The sequence below is a fragment of the Bidens hawaiensis genome, unplaced genomic scaffold, assembly GCF_021521415.1.
Source record: "Bidens hawaiensis isolate Kalapana, Puna unplaced genomic scaffold, B.hawaiensis_p1.1 tig00009445_1, whole genome shotgun sequence".
Taxonomy (NCBI): Eukaryota; Viridiplantae; Streptophyta; class Magnoliopsida; order Asterales; family Asteraceae; genus Bidens; species Bidens hawaiensis.
The window spans coordinates 1022959-1040137 of NW_027491700.1; the positions used below are offsets into that span (position 1 = coordinate 1022959).

General features: G+C 34.3%; 1 protein-coding gene across 1 annotated transcript; it reads right to left on the minus strand.

Annotated features, from left to right (window-relative positions):
* Positions 1 to 1409: 1409 nt before the first annotated feature.
* Positions 1410 to 4048, minus strand: LOC143532423 (histone-lysine N-methyltransferase CLF-like). Its single transcript, XM_077027475.1, has 6 exons — positions 3943 to 4048; positions 3742 to 3850; positions 2790 to 2880; positions 2664 to 2711; positions 2450 to 2590; positions 1410 to 1604 (listed from the first exon to the last, which is right to left on the minus strand). The coding sequence occupies exons 1-6, from the start codon at positions 4046 to 4048 to the stop codon at positions 1410 to 1412; spliced, it is 690 nt and encodes a 229-aa protein (XP_076883590.1).
* Between the last annotated feature and the right edge of the window lie 13131 nt (positions 4049 to 17179).

The window sequence follows — 17179 nt, forward strand, 5'->3', positions numbered from 1 at the left end:
GAAGATTTGTCATGATGTTTTAATAAACTATGTTATGTTTTATTTTAAAGACAAGTTTGGATATTTTGTTATGAATGATGAAGTTTTATTATTCCACGAAAGTTTTTAATTAACTCTGATATTTAGAACTGTGTTTATGAGTAAATCCAACGCTAAAGTAGGGCACCGGGACCAAGGCTTTACATATTGAGTGAAATTGACCTCGATTTAACCTATCTATTGTCTAATATAAGTATGAGAGTATTCTCATGAATTCCTTATATGATCTCAAACCATATAACTTATGTTTTGGTAAAAAATCAACTAAGGATAATGTAACCAAATTTGTTATGTGAGGTTTAGTGCTAGATTGATAATAACAATTATGTAATGATTGCAAACACAAACACAAGGATTTGTTACGAGGAAAAGCCCTTGATCTTGTTTGGATCGCCGGCACAAAAACCCCGGGTGATGACAATTGTCTATCACCACTTTATTAATATAAAAAATGAGGATACAAGGTTTGGAGAATATGATTAGTATTACAACGAAAGTAAAAGTGGATGGGAGGGGGGGTACGTTTAGCAGCACCCTAAAAATCGCCCAATATAGTTTTGAAAAAACTATTGATTTTAATAGGTCTCGCCTTTTATTTGTGGCTAATACTAATTTTGATAAACTGTTTATTTTTAGGGGTGAGATCCGGTACAAATAAAATTATTTTAGTAAACATAAAAATAAATAGTGTAATTACAGTTTTAAACTAGAGTAATTATGTTATAAAAAATAAAATAGTGTAATAATAATTACTCTAGTTATTTATACAGTTCTCATGATATAAGTCATTTGTGTTTGATCGATACACTTATTTTTAATGTAGTTTGAATACATATATGCATTGAATTATGCTTAAATATCAGTTGAACATTTAGTAAGAAACCAGTTATTCAAACACCCAAATCTTATTTGGACACTTTATATATGCCATATATAGGCCTACCACATATGCGCGGGCCTATTACTTTCACAAATGAGTCCAACATTCTCGTTGTGGCTTAGAAATTTGTGAAAGTAATACGTCTATACGCGGCGTATTGATCTTGAGAATATAATTTGGGCGTTTCACCCGGGTTTTAAAGATATGGCTTTCATACATAACATATTAGTCTATACATGACGTATTTTAAAAGACCATATTTGGTGCAAGAAAATAAATTGCAGGGACTCACCAACAAAGTTAAACTTTATTAAAACACTACTGATTTCACTAATTGGAAAAGAACCGAAAGTTTGACCACAACCTAAAGTAACTGAAAAGAGTGCATGCAGAACAAAAAACTCTAGCTAACTTACATAATTCAATATTCAAATATAATAGGTCTTGCAAGCTTTTGGGAACTTATTCCCTTATCGTGGTGATATCGGTACTACAAGTGTTTCTTGGCCCTTTTGCTAGAAGAAGCAGTACCGTCTATTTCCTCCGAATCACTGTCCTCGGGTTCCTTGGCCCAAGAAGGAGCGTTATCGTCTTCATAACAATAATCACAAAGCAGTTCTTCCCCAGCACAAATCTTCTTTTTAGCAAATACGCCGACCCCATGGTCTCCCATCACCTTAATAACCTGTCAAATGGACGTTCAAATAATACATTGGTCAAATGTTGATTTGGTTTTATCAATGGGTCAAACAGACACATGATATAGTTCAAAGGAAGCTGATTGAGAGACTAGAGTTACCTAAAGTGTATGTTTAGTGTATTAATTAATCTCCTAAACAGTTGCTCAAAAAAGGTTTTTCAGGTGGACTTCACACTTAACCGAAATTAGACATTTTGAGAGGAGCTCATAATTATCACGAAGCATGTAGGACTAGGTCCTTCATATAACAATTCGGTTTGTGCGAATGATTAACGAATTTAAATTTGTTGCTTACACGCTTGCCGTCCACAACGAACTACATAGAGTAAACAAAAAAAGCGTTAATATCTCAAAAGGGGAAAACATGGATGCCTTTTATCTATTTTAGAAGGGTTTGCTAAAAACTCAGAATTTAGCTGAGCATAAACTTAGTTTGTTTGATAAACCAGTCCGAACCGGAGCTTCATATTAAGCTCGGCAAGGCTCACAAGCCTAAAAAGTCTTATTTATAAAAAAATATGACTTTTATTTTGCATAGATCTTATATATAAATATGTATCTAGGTGTGCAAACGAGCCGAGCTGCTCCCAAGCTACTCGAGACAGGCTCGTTAAAAAGTTCTATCGAGCCGACCTCAAGTCAACTTGTTTGTATATTACCTATTATTACAAACAAGCTGACTTGAGCTTCAAAAACTTCTCGCCAAACTCGAGCTTCAAAATATTCTCAAGAAACTAGCTCGGGTTTTGGACAAAGATCGAGCTTGAAATGAGTCGAGCTCCATTAAATTAAACGTTTCAAGCTCGAGCATGTTTACGCTCTTAAAATACAAGTATATCATACTGGTCATTAAGGTTGAAGAGATATGAAGAATCTTCACGATCATAGATCTTTCCACGCTTGTCAGCTTCCTGATGTGAAATCAATCCTCCGGTGTATTCACCCAAATATTCATCTTTAGCTACATCATTCTGCAGAAAAGCCACAAGTGAGCTACATAGAGAACGTAATAACGTACAAGCTGGATAGTAGTAGTTAGTTTACTCTTAAGAAAACACCCCAGCCGTCGACTTTAGATACTCCTAGTAAAACCTGTGGTAACATATATGGTTACAAAATGATATTATTAATCATAAAAATAAGTGATATGGATGAGGAAACAATAGTTGCCTTTTGTTTTCTTTGTTTAAGGAAAATCTTCATATTCTCGCACTCAAAATTTCCTTCCTTAGAAGGGCTTCCAAGAGTCCCATCACCATAGCTGCAAAGTATTAACAGTTTGGTTATTGTTTGGATGGTTACGTTAAGTTGCATCGTGTTCTTAATTCGATTCAATTTTGTTTAAATGTGTTAAGATAAATTAGTTATTTATTTGGCATTGTATTTATTTGTATCTCTTGGTATTCCCTGTACTAATTTTATTGTCTATATATTTACCAGACTCATTGGTCAACCAATGGGTACTCTTTTTTCTCGGAGGAAATCTTATTTATTGGAGTGCAAAGAAACAGCCGACAGTGTCTCGGTCTAGTTGCAAGTCTGAGTAACATGCCATGGCGAATGCTGCAGCTGAAATTATTTGGATCACCCGCTTACTTCGGGAGATTCATGCCCTTCCTCCCGATCGCCTAACTCTACTTTGCGACAATCAGAGTGCCTCTTTCTAACTCAAAACTCGGTCTCTTATAAACGAGCCAAACATATCAACTTTTGGATTATCACTTCATTCGTGTGCTTGTAGCTTCGGGCAAGCTGCATACTGCCTTCATTCCATCCAAGCTCCAAGTGACGGATATATTTATGAAGAGTCTTCCTAGACCGCAGTTCGAATTCTTTCGGCCACGACTAGGCATTGGTACACCACCGTTCCGCTTGCGTGGGGATGTTAACATAAATTAGTTATTTATATGGCCTTGTATTTATATTTTTGTATCTCTTGGTGTACCCTGTATCAGTTTAATTATCTATATATTTACCAGGCTCCCTAATTTGGGGCATTGAATTCTCAATCATAATAAAATGTCACAACACAAAAGTTTACTAAAAAAAACTAGAATATCGTTATTTTCTCATAGTCTTGACAATAACAAATGTCTCACCTGATCCAGCAGTGTCGACATACATCAGGGTCACATTCTCTATTACTAGCAAAGCAAGGGCACTGGCGAGTTCTGCACTTGCTTTTGGCACAATAACATCCTCTATAACGATTTTTACAAGTTTTGGGGCATCTAATGTAAAAAAAAAGTGATAAACTGTTAAGATGAAAACAACATATGACAAATAAAACCTTATAAATTATAGCTAATAAAGCTATAGTTACCCGCAAAATTTCTCACAAACTGTGCCATTCCTAAGGCAAGAGCAATCGTCTCCGCATGAAGATTGACATCCACAGGGGTTGTATTGACGGCGACATTCCAAATCATTTTCAGAAATTTTGGACCTCCTTGCATGGGGCCGAACACGTGTAGTGCCCTATTGAGTAATTAGTAACAGAAGATTAAATTAGTTTTTTTTAATTGTTAGCTCCATAGGGTACAAGTAAATTTATCAATCAATCAATCAATCAATCATGCCCAGTAAAATCCCACCAACAGCAAAGCTATAAGTAGGGTCTGGAGAGGGTGGGATGTAGGCACACCGTACCTCCATCCAAAGGAATGAAGAGGTGGCTTCCAGAGAGACCCTCGGCTCTAAGTACATGTGTATGAAGCAAAATAAAGGAAATCAAAGTTTAACAGTTATATACAAACTACTACTAATTATAATAATATTAATAATAAGATCACAGTTTAACAGCTATATAAAAGCTAATAATAATTATAATAATAATAATAATAATATATGTAAGGGAAATACCATTATGGTATGCGACCTAAATAAGTTAAGTCTAAGCCCTAAGGTATTCAATTCTCTCTAAAAATCCTTAACTTTAATTCTACTTCTCCACGAATTCCTATCCTCAACCATGTCCTCGGAGAGGTTTAGGTCTATCAAATCATGCCTAATCCTCTCATCCCAAGTCAATTTCGGTCGTCCTCTACCCCTCCTCCCCTCTATAGTAATGTTTTCTACGGATCTAACAGGATTCGTCGTCTGTCTTCTCTTTACATGTCCAAACCATCTCAATCTCCACTCTCTTATCTTGTCTGCTATGTTCGCCACCCCTAATCTCTCGCGAAACACAACGTTTGTTATTCGGTCTAGCCTTGTGTGCCCACACATCCAACGTAGCATTCTCATTTCTGCTACCTCCATCTTCCGCACTTGTGCCTTCTTGATGGCCCAACACTCTGTTCCATATAGCATTGCAGGTCTAACTGCCACCCTATAGAATTTTCCCTTTAGTTTAGTCGGGAAACTCTTGTCGCACAATATACCTGTGGCTGCTTTCCATCTACACCATCCTACCTGAACTCGCATCACTGTCTAATTCCCCATCGCTCTGTACAAATGATCCTAAATACTTGAACTTCGTTACCTGCGGGACCACCTGCCCTTCAATTGTGATCTGTGCGTCTTCATTGTCGTTTATCCCACCAAAATCACAGTGGAGATACTCCATCTTAGATCGGCTAATCTTTAAACCTTTTGTCTCTAAGGTTGTTCGCCACTCCTCAAGCCTCATGTTTAGATCTTGTTTTTTCTCAGCAAGTAACACAATATCGTCTGCGAACATCATGCACCACGGGAGAGTCCCCTGAATCGACTTTGACAACTCATCCAAGACTACTGCAAAAAGAAACGGGCTCAACGCTGACCCCTGGTGAAGACCTACCTCTACAGGAAAGAAATCAGTATCCCCCACTGGCGCACGGACACTTGTTTCACTCCTGGTATACATATCCATAATTATCTCTATGTATTTCCTGGGCACTCTTCTACCCTCCAAGCACTCCCAGAGCACCTGTCGTGGCACACTGTCGTAGGCCTTTTCTAGGTCAATAAACACCATGTGTAGATCACGCTTCTTCTCCCTATACTTTTCCATTAATCTTCTTAGAATGTGTATTGTCTCTGTGGTGGAACGCCCCGGCATGAAGCCAAATTGGTTGACCGTAACCTGAGTTTCTCGTCTAAGTCTACCCTCAATCACTCTTTCCCATAGCTTCATAGTATGACTTAGTAGTTTGATTCCTCGGTAGTTACCACAACATTGGGCGTCTCCTTTGTTCTTATAGATAGGAACTACAACGCTGCTCCTCCACTGGTCTGGCATCTTACCTAATTTGAGAATACTGTTGAACAGAGTAGTTAACCACATGACTCCTTCCTCCCCTAGACACTTCCACACCTCGATGGGTGTGTTGTCTGGGCCAACCGCCTTAGACCTTCCCATCCTCCTAAGTGCATCCTTCACCTCTTCTCGTGTGATCCGTCGGCAGTAGCAGTTATTCGATTGTTGTCGTTGAAAGTTTGTGTTGTCATGTTCTTCTTGGAAAGCTCTTCCATTGTTAAAAAGATTGTGGAAGTAGGTTTGCCATCTTAGCTTGATGTCCTGCTCCTTGACCAATACATGCCCATCTGTATCCTTTATGAACTTCACCGGTCCTAGATCTTGCCTTCTACGCTCCCTGGCTTTGGCAATCTTAAACATAGCATGTTCCCCCTCTTTTGTTTCTAGACCTTCATACATCCGTTTAAAGGCCGCCTTCTTTGCTTCCGCCACTGCCTTCTTCGCCTCTATCTTGGCCGTTTTGTAGTTGTCCCTCAATTCCACTAGCTCCTCCTCATTCGTGCACCTCATTAGCTTCCTAAAACATCCTTGTTTGTACCTTATCTTGTCTTGCACTGCGTCATTCCACCACCAAGACTCCTTATGCCCACTTGTCTTTCCTGTTGTGACCCCGAGAGTCTCCTTTGCTACTTGGATGATCTTTGTCTCCATAGCTTCCCATATATGAGTTGAGTCCCCATTTAGTCGAGCCCGCGTATGCAGCATGAGTTTATCCTTAAACAGTAGGAGATTTTCGTCCTTCAAATTTCCCCATCGAATTCTCGGTGTACCTTTCTTCTCTCGAACAGTCAGCTTATTTCTGAAGGCTATATCTGTCACTAGTAGTCGATGTTGAGTCACAACTGCCTCCTCAGGTATGACTTTGCAGTCCTTCCACCAACGTCGGTCTCCTTGCCTCATCAAAAGGTAGTCAATTTGCGTGTCGCGTCCGCCACTGCTAAAAGTGATTAAATGAGAATCTTGTTTCCTAAAATAAGAATTTATAATACCTAGGTCATGTGCCACCGCAAACTCTAGAAGATCTGTTCCGGTCTCATTCCTATCACCAAAACCGAAACCCCCATGTACGGCTTGAAAACCGTCGTTAGCCTTACCAATGTGTCCATTAAAATCACCTCCTATGCAAATCCTCTCCCCCTAGGTATGCCCCCTACCACTGCGTCTAGGCAATCCCAAAATTCTCTCTTTTCCTGATCCCCTAGGCCTACATGGGGCGCGTAGGCGGAGACTACTGCCACTACTTCCTCTCCTAGTACTAATTTCAACACCATAATCCTGTCATTATGTCTTATCACCTCCACCACACTAGTGTGTATTTCCTTAGCCACTAGAAACCCCACTCCATTCCTAGCTCCATCAGACCCCGAGTACCACAACTTATACCAATTACACTCAGCCCCTCTCTGTCCTTTCCACTTAGTCTCCTGGAGGCATGCTATCTGAACCCTACGTCTTTTAAGCACATCTACCAATTCTAGCAACTTACCATTTAATGTCCTACATTCCAAGAAGCCAAATGCAATATACGCTCCCTATCTTTACTCTTTCCTACACCCCTCGTTTCAGGACATGGTCTCAAGTAATAGTCATGGTTCCTACGCTCTATGGTTGCAACTAAACACACAAACACAAGCAATAGAACACCAAATCAATAATAATAATAATAGTAACAAAAACTAATAATAATAATAATAATAATAATAATAATAATAGTGTGTAGCAATAACAATAATAGTCAAGAGATCTTAAAATGAAAATAAACTCCAAAGATCCGGATCACGTATGTTCTAATGATAATAATAATAATAATACTAATAATAATAATAATAATAATAGTGAGAAAGGAACGAGCATACCGTGAAGATGATGAAGGTAGATACAGCTCAACGGCAGCCAGGTTACAAGAAACCCTCGTTTATCAAAACCGGGAGAACACCGAGATATAACGAATCGAGCTAGACAACACAACAAGGTGAGCCAACAATTCCGGCGACTTTTACGGCGGCCGTGGGTGGTGACGCAGCGGCAGCAGCGGCAGGAGGCGGCGCGACAGCAGATCCGGCAAGCTGTGAGATCGGAGGACAGGAGTGGCAGCACACACCAGTGGTAGCAGCAAACAGATGAATTCCGGTGGCTGCAGCTCGTCGAAAATGGCGGCGGCGCGTCGGAAAAACAAACAGCAGTCGGTGGCAGTAAGCAAATGACAGCACCGGCAGCTCAAGAGGGTATACAAGTTGCTGTGAACTCCCATGCAATTTACACCCAAATATCTGAAAACGAAAAGACGAGATTAGAGCACGAAAAAAACCTTAACCATGAGCATAAAATAAATAATCTTGACAATCCTTACGAGGCATCTGCAACAGAATGATTTTTTGAATGAACTCTGAGCGGCTTCAAGATCTTTATCTCTTTCCTGTATACAATGTTTGATGATATATACCAAACAGAAGAAAAGAAAAGATTAAATATAGAACAATCTACAAGCAAGAACATTGTTATATTCATGATTTCACAAGGTTTTCTAGTCAAGCGTTGGGCTGCTGAATCACATACAGAGTTAGATGATTCGTTATGTTCAGCGGTTGACCTGGAACATTACACCACATGAAGAGTTAAACATGCAATGGCTGAAAGTATATTAACAAACACTTATTATTATTGAAATATACACACCAGGTGGTTTTGTCAGCCTGTTTTTATTATCATTATCAGTAGCTTGTTCCTCACTGTCACTGCATATTAGTGTTTCACCCTCCTCGGAGTCATAATATAGTCTCCGTTTGCCTAACACAGATTGATCCTCTCTCATTCTTTCATTTCTGCATTTAATTTCATTCACTTATTAAACAAGAAACCATAGCCAGTAATTCATGTAAAAAGGAAAAGGATCAACAAATATGATGAGAGGATTGTAAGATGTAACATAACATTGAATAAGACTTGATTTTTAAGAAACATACAAGAAATAGGAAATCAATAAATACAGGCAACTTCACCTATCCGAGAACACCCATGTGGTATAACGAGGTATTGTCTCTACATTTGGAAGAGTAATAGGCCGAACAGATTTTTTGACTGCAATGCCATGTCGCATAAGAACTACCGAAGCATGTTTGCCATTTTGAGTGGCGCTTACGCCCACCCCATTTTGCATATCGATCGCCTGCTTCATCCTCACTGTCAATAAATTGTCGGTTGTTTTACCGCTATCTGTTTTCCCTAAATCTTTTCTGTCGACCGCCATCATGTGATTCTTTTTAGTGTCATTTGCGAGTTTCATCTGATACTCTTCCATTTTTTTCTACAAGAGTTACAATTCAATATATTAGAAATATCATTTATTCAAGATAATAACGTGTATTGTGAGAACTAAGTTGTTATAGTTTGTAAGTATGTACCTTGATATAAGCAAAACGATCAGCTGCAGTTTCCTTTTTTTGTGACTCACTAACCTGTGCATGTTGTGACAGATTTGGAGTTGTTTCTTGTAGTCCTGCATCCTGCTGAATATGAAAATTTCACTTAAATTACAAATACAATTTATAAAGTAATATATATATAAGGAAGGGGCAGTGGCGGATCTAGACATATATCTCAGGGGTAACGTTCAAAATTTTTTTACCGTATTTCATACAATGTAAACGAAACAAAAACATATTTCAACGATTGCGATTGCAGTCGGTAAAACCAACGCTAGCTTCAATATTCGACAAACCAAAGGAAAAACTGTGTGTTTTCTGGTTTCCACCCTTACTCAAAGGTCGTACGATCACCCAAAATACACCCTCTTTCTTCATTACTAAAATCATTCAGGTGCCATTTCCATTGTCAAACTTGGAAAACGAATCTCATAGATTTAATCAAGACATATTTTCTTACAAACTAGTTAAGATTTCACTGAATCTATTTCAATTTTCTTGAATTTGCATATCCAAAACCGTATTAAAAACTTCAACTTCAAAAATGATGATTTTGTTGAGCCTGTTTTTGTTTGATGTTTCTCATTTAAACGAAAGAAAGAAAAAAAAGGTTAATGGTTTCTATTTGCTTTAGGCATTTTGTTTGGGCTTTATTTGACTTGAACTGTTTAAAGAATGATGATTCCGTTGAGCCTGTTTAATGTTTCTCATTCAAACGAATGAAAAGAGGTTAACGATTTTTATTTGATTTGAACTTTTAAATTGGTTGAGCTTTAAACAAACAAGGCTAGTGTAATATCTTTTCGGGGTAGCGAAATACAAAAACAAACCCAAAATGAAAAATATATATATACTGCCAGCGAAAAGTTGAGGTGATTATGAGGTAGATCCACCGCTGTGGGGGGGGGGGGGGGCGCTTTCCCCCTTCGCCACTACGTGTGGTCTAAGTGTGAACAATTAGCAACAATATTAAATTTACTATACTCTCCACTAGGGATGAGATTGGGACCGTACCGGTACCGGGACGAGGCCGGTATTGAAGGTAAAAATTCGGGAAACACCGGTCCGGTACCGTACCGATACCGAAACTCAAAATTTAGGTACCAATTCGATACCGATGATATCAGATTGGTACCGATTTTGATACCAGTACCGATTTTTCCCATCCCTCTCCGCACTTAATTTTAATTTAATGATATCCATGTAAATTTACTCTCACTATATATGTCTCCTAAATCATGCACATGCTGAAATTTTGGTTAATTAATAACTAAACTAACTATAATTAAAGAAACAATGCACATTCAACATCATCTCTAATGTAGTTTATTAACCCGACATATTATAAATAAACTAGTTATTATAAATTTAAAAATTCCAAAAATTTATATACATGTACATTTTATAAAGGATTATGAAGTTTTTTTAAATTTTTTAAAAAGTTAAAAAATCACACACACACACACATATATAGGGTTAGTGTACAATAATTGATTATCGTACATTGAGACGCAACACTTTCAAGCGTCGATTTCAATTTCATGTGGTGGCAGATTTGTAATTAAATATGAATCTAATTTAACGATCTAATTCATTGATCGGCTTATCAATTGCTTAAGATAGATCATCTTTGTCAATTTTATCACATTCCACGAGCTTAAATCTATGTTCAGTTTTATCAATTCTCCAATGAAATCAATCTAAATCATGTAGAAATCATCAATCAGTCCTCATATCAACTTCAATTTTGAATTGAATATGAATTGAGAGTAACATAGCATAACTGATTTGAACCTTAATTTTGTTCTGAACTTAACTAAACTTTGTTTAGAGGGTAATTTTAATTCGTTTAGGTCAACAATTTCATTCTAAACGATTTTTTGTATAGTGTGTAATCAAAGTTTCATCATCATTCAATTTTGTTTTGAGATTAATTTTAATTCATTTAGGTTAGCAATTTTGTTATGAGCGTTATTCATCATCTTTCAAATTTGTTCCGAGAGTAATTTTAATTCGTTTGGGTCAACAATCTTGTTATAAACGTTATGCATTTTTGTTTAGAGTGTTTTTTGTATAATGTGCAATCAAAGTTAATTTCATCATCGATCAATTGGATGGTTGTTGTTCTTCTTCATCCTCATACCTATCCTCGTTATCATTATTTATCAGGTTCGAAACTAATTACACTGCATTATTATTTTGGGATCATGATTGATTATGCCCTGTTTAGTGAGAACATGTAATTTCGGTTGAACGATCTATAGCTTGAGAGAGATTGAGCAAGCAACCGAAAAATTTGATTCGCATATGGTATTGTGAGATTTAAGGTGGATTATGTATTGTGGAATGGAAAAGAGACGAATGAAACCCTAAATTGAATGAATTTACAATTTTACCACTAGATATATTTTTAAATTTAAGGGTGTTCGTGTAGTCTTGTACATAATATATGGTAAACATTTATTGTATTGGATCTTTTACACACACACATACACACTGTTAAAATTTAGAAGCCATCACTATATATGTTTGTACGATGATTTTTTAATCTCGAATTCTGTATGATGATTTTTGTATGACTCTTTCACGTTTCATGTTAGTGGTAACTTTCTAATTCTATATATTTGAAACATGATATATATTTTTGCACGATGATTTTTTATCCAGGTCTTTTATAGAGCTGAGGTTCTCACTAGAAACAACCTCTTTATTTCTTAGGATAAAGGTATGATTTGTATACATCTAACTTTCTCTTAATTCTACCAATAATTTTGCTACATGTGAGATTTTTAGCGGGCATGCTTGTTGTTTTACTACACTTCTTACTATCCATGCTCATTAAGGATTTCCTTTTGTGTGTAGCATGGCCGTCGTTCATCTAACATTTCCTTTCGTGATCGCCACCTCAGAATGACAGAAAAAAAGCGTTCGTACTATTTTCTCTACTTCCTTTTAGAATACATATAGAAAGAAATAAACAATGTTGAAGAATCATGGTGCGGTAGTGAAAGCATTGCATATGTTTAATAATATGTATCGTTTTCCCTTCCAAAAATTAAGTATACGAAATATACTGATTGTTGCACCGTCATTCATTTTGGAATGTCTAACTCATGCACTCTCAATACATATTTCTATATCTACATCAATGTCCAATATTATACTATAGATTTTTTTTCACTTAGACATAAAACATTTATTACACACTTATACCTCTAGGCTATGAGCCCTTTGATGTCACCCATTTACTATTTTCAAAATCCAAGTATTTAAATTATCAGAAACAACCATCTTGAAAATAAGACGGCTTTGTCGTCCGGATTGTGGTATGGAGAAGCTTCCTCCCTTGAAGGTGGCGCCAGAGAGGAAACTAGTTCCACCATGTACACTAGATTTCTATGAGATAAACTAGATAGTGATTGTGTCTTTATTTGGTTAGCTATATGAAGTGTTCATTTACAAATTAGCAAATCTCAGTGTGGAGAAACATTATTGATTTTTTAATTACGACACTATTCAATTTACTATAATCTTGACACACTAACAAAGTCTTAATATACGTGAAAGTATACACTACATACATCTTCTCACATGCTGGCTAATAACTAAAGTAACTATGCACATCTAGCATCTCTAATGCATGTTACTCTACAAACATCTTACTAATCTATTAAAGCAACACAATATGTACACATATCATTTACCTAACTTGTCCACACAAGATTTCATGCCATCAACTTTCCATGTATCTAATTTTCACATGTTCACAATTTACTTTTAATATAATAATTGACCATAACAACTTTCCTTTCACAAGTTTTGGTAACCGATTTTATTTTTAATCATTGCTTTATAATAAATTGTACATTTTTTTACAGTTTATTTATATATATATATATATATATATATATATATATATATATATATGTCTTCTTATCAAATTTTGATTTTTTTTTTATTTCTTTCAAACAAAATTTATTTTGTTGGGCTATCCATTAAAATTTTGAAAATCTAATTATTTATGGATATGAACTTATATGATTATAATAAATAAAATATTAGTTTACCTGTATTTAGCACATTCATTTATTTACTATCTAAATTTTATTTAATTTTATTAATTTTATTTAATTTCATTAATTGATTCATAATTTCAATTTGGGTTCATTTTTTATTATAAATATGAAATTTCTAAATGATTGAAAATTATAAATTAATTTCCCAATTTTCTGAAATTTGGTATAATATTAGTCAAACAATAATAAATTGATTTAACGGGCATTTATGTCTATTAATTAATACACACAAAAAAATAAATTATGATTCATTTCAAAATTTTAAAATTTTTAATTTTATAATAGCTGACTATATCTAGATATTTTAGTTTAAAAGTTTAAACACCTAATAAATTAAATTTAAAAATTTGAAAACAAATGTTTATATCTTATAAATTGTTTAAATGCTCTTTTAAAACCCATAAATTTTTGAAATAAATGTCTATTTAATAGGCTTGACTAACTCTTTAAGTTTTAAACGGTTTCATGATAAAATAAATGTTTTTCTCAAAATAGAATAAAAACTTTAATTACCATTCATTTAAAATTATTTATAGAAATTATTAAAACCAAAATCTTTTAAAACAATTTCTATATGCAATCTAATTAACACAAATATTTAATTTGTAACTAATTCAAATACAGTTTTCATCAATATTAATTTTGTAGTAATTATTCTCATTTTTACATCGTCGTCACCTCTTAAAATTACTTCTCTTAACCAAACTAGTTATTATAATAACATGTTTATGTTATAATTTCATGTCCTTTAAATCTATAAATTTCTTTTAAACAATTGTTACGAATTAATGTCTACACATTTAATATGAAACTACATAATTTTTAACGAAGTGGATGTTATTTTTATGAAAATTATGTATTTTATGATATTTGAAAATTTTATAAAACTGCACAATTTTTTTAATTAAAAACTAGAAATTATACAAGGATTTAATATATATATATATATATATATATATATATATATATAACTTATCAAACTACAAGACATGAAAGATAACTTTATTTAAATTTAATTCAATAAAATCGGAAGGAAATTGAAGTAAAAAGAAAGAAAGAAAAAGGAATGAAAGCAAAACTTAACCAGATCTGCAGCTTCAACTTGTTTTGGCGAGTCACTTAGCTGTGTAAGTTTTGGAAGTTTTGTAGACGCTTCTTCCAATCTTGCATTCTGTTGAATGCGAAGTAAAAGCTAGAATTAACTTTGTTTAAGATATTAATGGATAGCATACACTCCATGTACAAGATCTCTATGAAATAAACAAGCTAGTGTGATGTGCCTTTATTTGCTTAGTTAACTAAAGAGATTATTAACGAATTAAGGAAATCTAATGTGGACCATTAGTGATCTTCTTATGACACTATATATTAAATTTACTATAATCGCGACACGCCGTACAAAATGTTAATGCCATCCTTGGAATATACTCTATTTGGTAAATATGCATATGCTTAGAACCTAACACTTAAAACACTCATAAATAACTTTTATTATTTTTACATCCTAGTCACCTTGTAAATTTATTTTTCTATAGCAAGTTAATTTATTATAACAAGTAATTTGGTTTTTATTTCACTTTCACATCCCCAACTTCATCTATTTGTAGACGTACCTTACCACCACGACAGGCCATAGATGATTCACCGATGAGCCTGTATATGTGGTGGATCGATTTACACCACCTCGAATTGGCGAGTCAAAGAGTGCAACGTACAAGCCCCGAATATTAAGGAGAACAATGCTACAAAAACTCGTTCACCAATGAAAAACAAAACATGCATTTCGGAATTTCATCAAATTAAGAAAAACAAAACATGGTTTACCACAGAAACATCTGCAGATCCTTGGTCTGCTCTTAGATCGGGGTTTAGTGACGACATTGCCGCTGATAATCTAAATTAAGGAGAATGATGAAAGAAATGTGTGTACGTCTTAGAAACCCTAGGACAAAATCGGCGGCTACTATGTTCCGACACAAGTGAGTTTTTATAGGCGGATGTCGTCTAGGGTAAGTTTAAATGCAAATATTTTACTGCAGGTAAATGCCACCTGGATCTGAGGTTGTACTTTACGTGAAGTGGTGAGAATTTAGGGATAAGTTTGTTGTGGTAATTAATATTTTAACATTTTCCTTGTTTACTTTTTGGTTAGTCACCCTTTTCATTGACCAAAAGTAGACATGATTAATTGGTTTTTTTTTTCAAAATAGGTTGGGAGGAAAAAATAATTACCAAGATTGGTGATTTCAAAAGTATTTATCAAAATAGGTGATTTCTTAAAAACATGTGTTACTCTCTCATAATCTTATTGGGTTATTGGATAAGAAACATTTAGATTGTTTTTTAAGGCTTAAAAAGTCTCAAATAAGATAACCATAATTTGATGGATCACGATTTTATCACAAAAAATAATAATAATAAATTGATGTTTTTAGTTCGCTATAAAGTATATATGACTTAAAAAAGGCTTTTTAAATATAAATGTTTATTATCTTTATAAATATCTTTTTTGTTTCTTTAAAAGTACTATTATAAATGTTTTTGTTATTAACTTTTATATTCATTTAATATATAACATTGGTAATACAAATTTTTGCTTTTTTATTAATTTCTTCCAATATACTTTTTTCCCTTATGTATTCACACAATAATTATTTTATAAAATAACTAGCAAACACGTAACGTTCCGAATTGATACCAAACAAATTATCATCGTGTTTGCTAGTTATTTTGTAAAATAATTATTTTGAGAATGCATAAGGGAAAAAAGTATATTGAAAGAAATTAATAAAAAGCAAAAATTTGTATTACATTCGTTATATATTTAAATGAATAAAGAAGTTAATAACAAAAACATTTATAACAGTACTTTTAAAGAAACAAAAAAGATATTTATAAAGATAATAAACATTAATTATATTTAAAAATCCTTTTTTAAGTCATATATACTTTATAGCGTATTAAAAACATCAATTTTATTATTATTATTATTATTATTTTTGTGATAAAATCGTGATCCATAAAATTATGTTTATCTTATTTGAGACTTTTTAACCCTTAAAAAACAATTTAAACATTTCTTATCCAATAACCTAATAAGATTAAGAGAGAATAACACAAGTTTTTAAGAAATCACCTATTTTGATAAATACTTTTAAAATCACCAATCTTGGTAATTATTTTTTCCTTTCAACCTATTTTGGGAAAAAAAAAACTCCGTTAATCATGTCTACTTTTGGTCAATGAATAGGGTGACTAAACAAAAAGTAAACAACGAAATGGTTAAAATATTAATTACCACAACAAACTTATCCCTAAATTCTCACCACTTCACGTAAAGTACAACCTCAAATCCAGTTGGCATTTATCTGCAGTAAAATATTTGCATTTACACTTACCCTAGACGACATTCGGCGATAAAAACTCACTTGTGTCAGAACATAGCAGTCGTGAATTTTGTCCTAGGATTTCTAAGATGTACACACATTTCTCTCATCATTCTCCTTAATTCATATTATCAGCAGCAATGTCAACACTAAACCCCCGATCTAAGAGCAGACCAAGGATCTGCCGATGTTTCTATGGTAAAACATGTTTTGTTTTTCTTAATTTGATGAAATTCCGAAATGCATGTTTTGTTTTTCATTGGTGAACGAGTTTTTGTAGCATTGTTTTCCTTAATGTTCGGGGCTTGTATGTTGTACTCTTTGAGTCATCAATTCGAGGTGGTGTAGATTGATCCACCACATATACAGGCTCATCAGTGAATCATCTATGGCATGCCGTGGGGATGAGGCACGTCTACGACTAGATGAAGCTGGG

Excerpts from the sequence above, each read along its gene's own strand:
- LOC143532423 (XM_077027475.1), bottom strand. The coding sequence starts at position 4,048 with ATGATTTGGAATGTCGCCGTCAATACAACCCCTGTGGATGTCAATCTT. Across the intron at positions 3,851-3,942 it reads GTTTGTGAGAAATTTTGCGG|ATGCCCCAAAACTTGTAAAA; the intron begins GTAACTATAGCT and ends TTTTTACATTAG. Across the intron at positions 2,881-3,741 it reads ATAGAGAATGTGACCCTGAT|CTATGGTGATGGGACTCTTG; the intron begins GTATGTCGACAC and ends AATACTTTGCAG.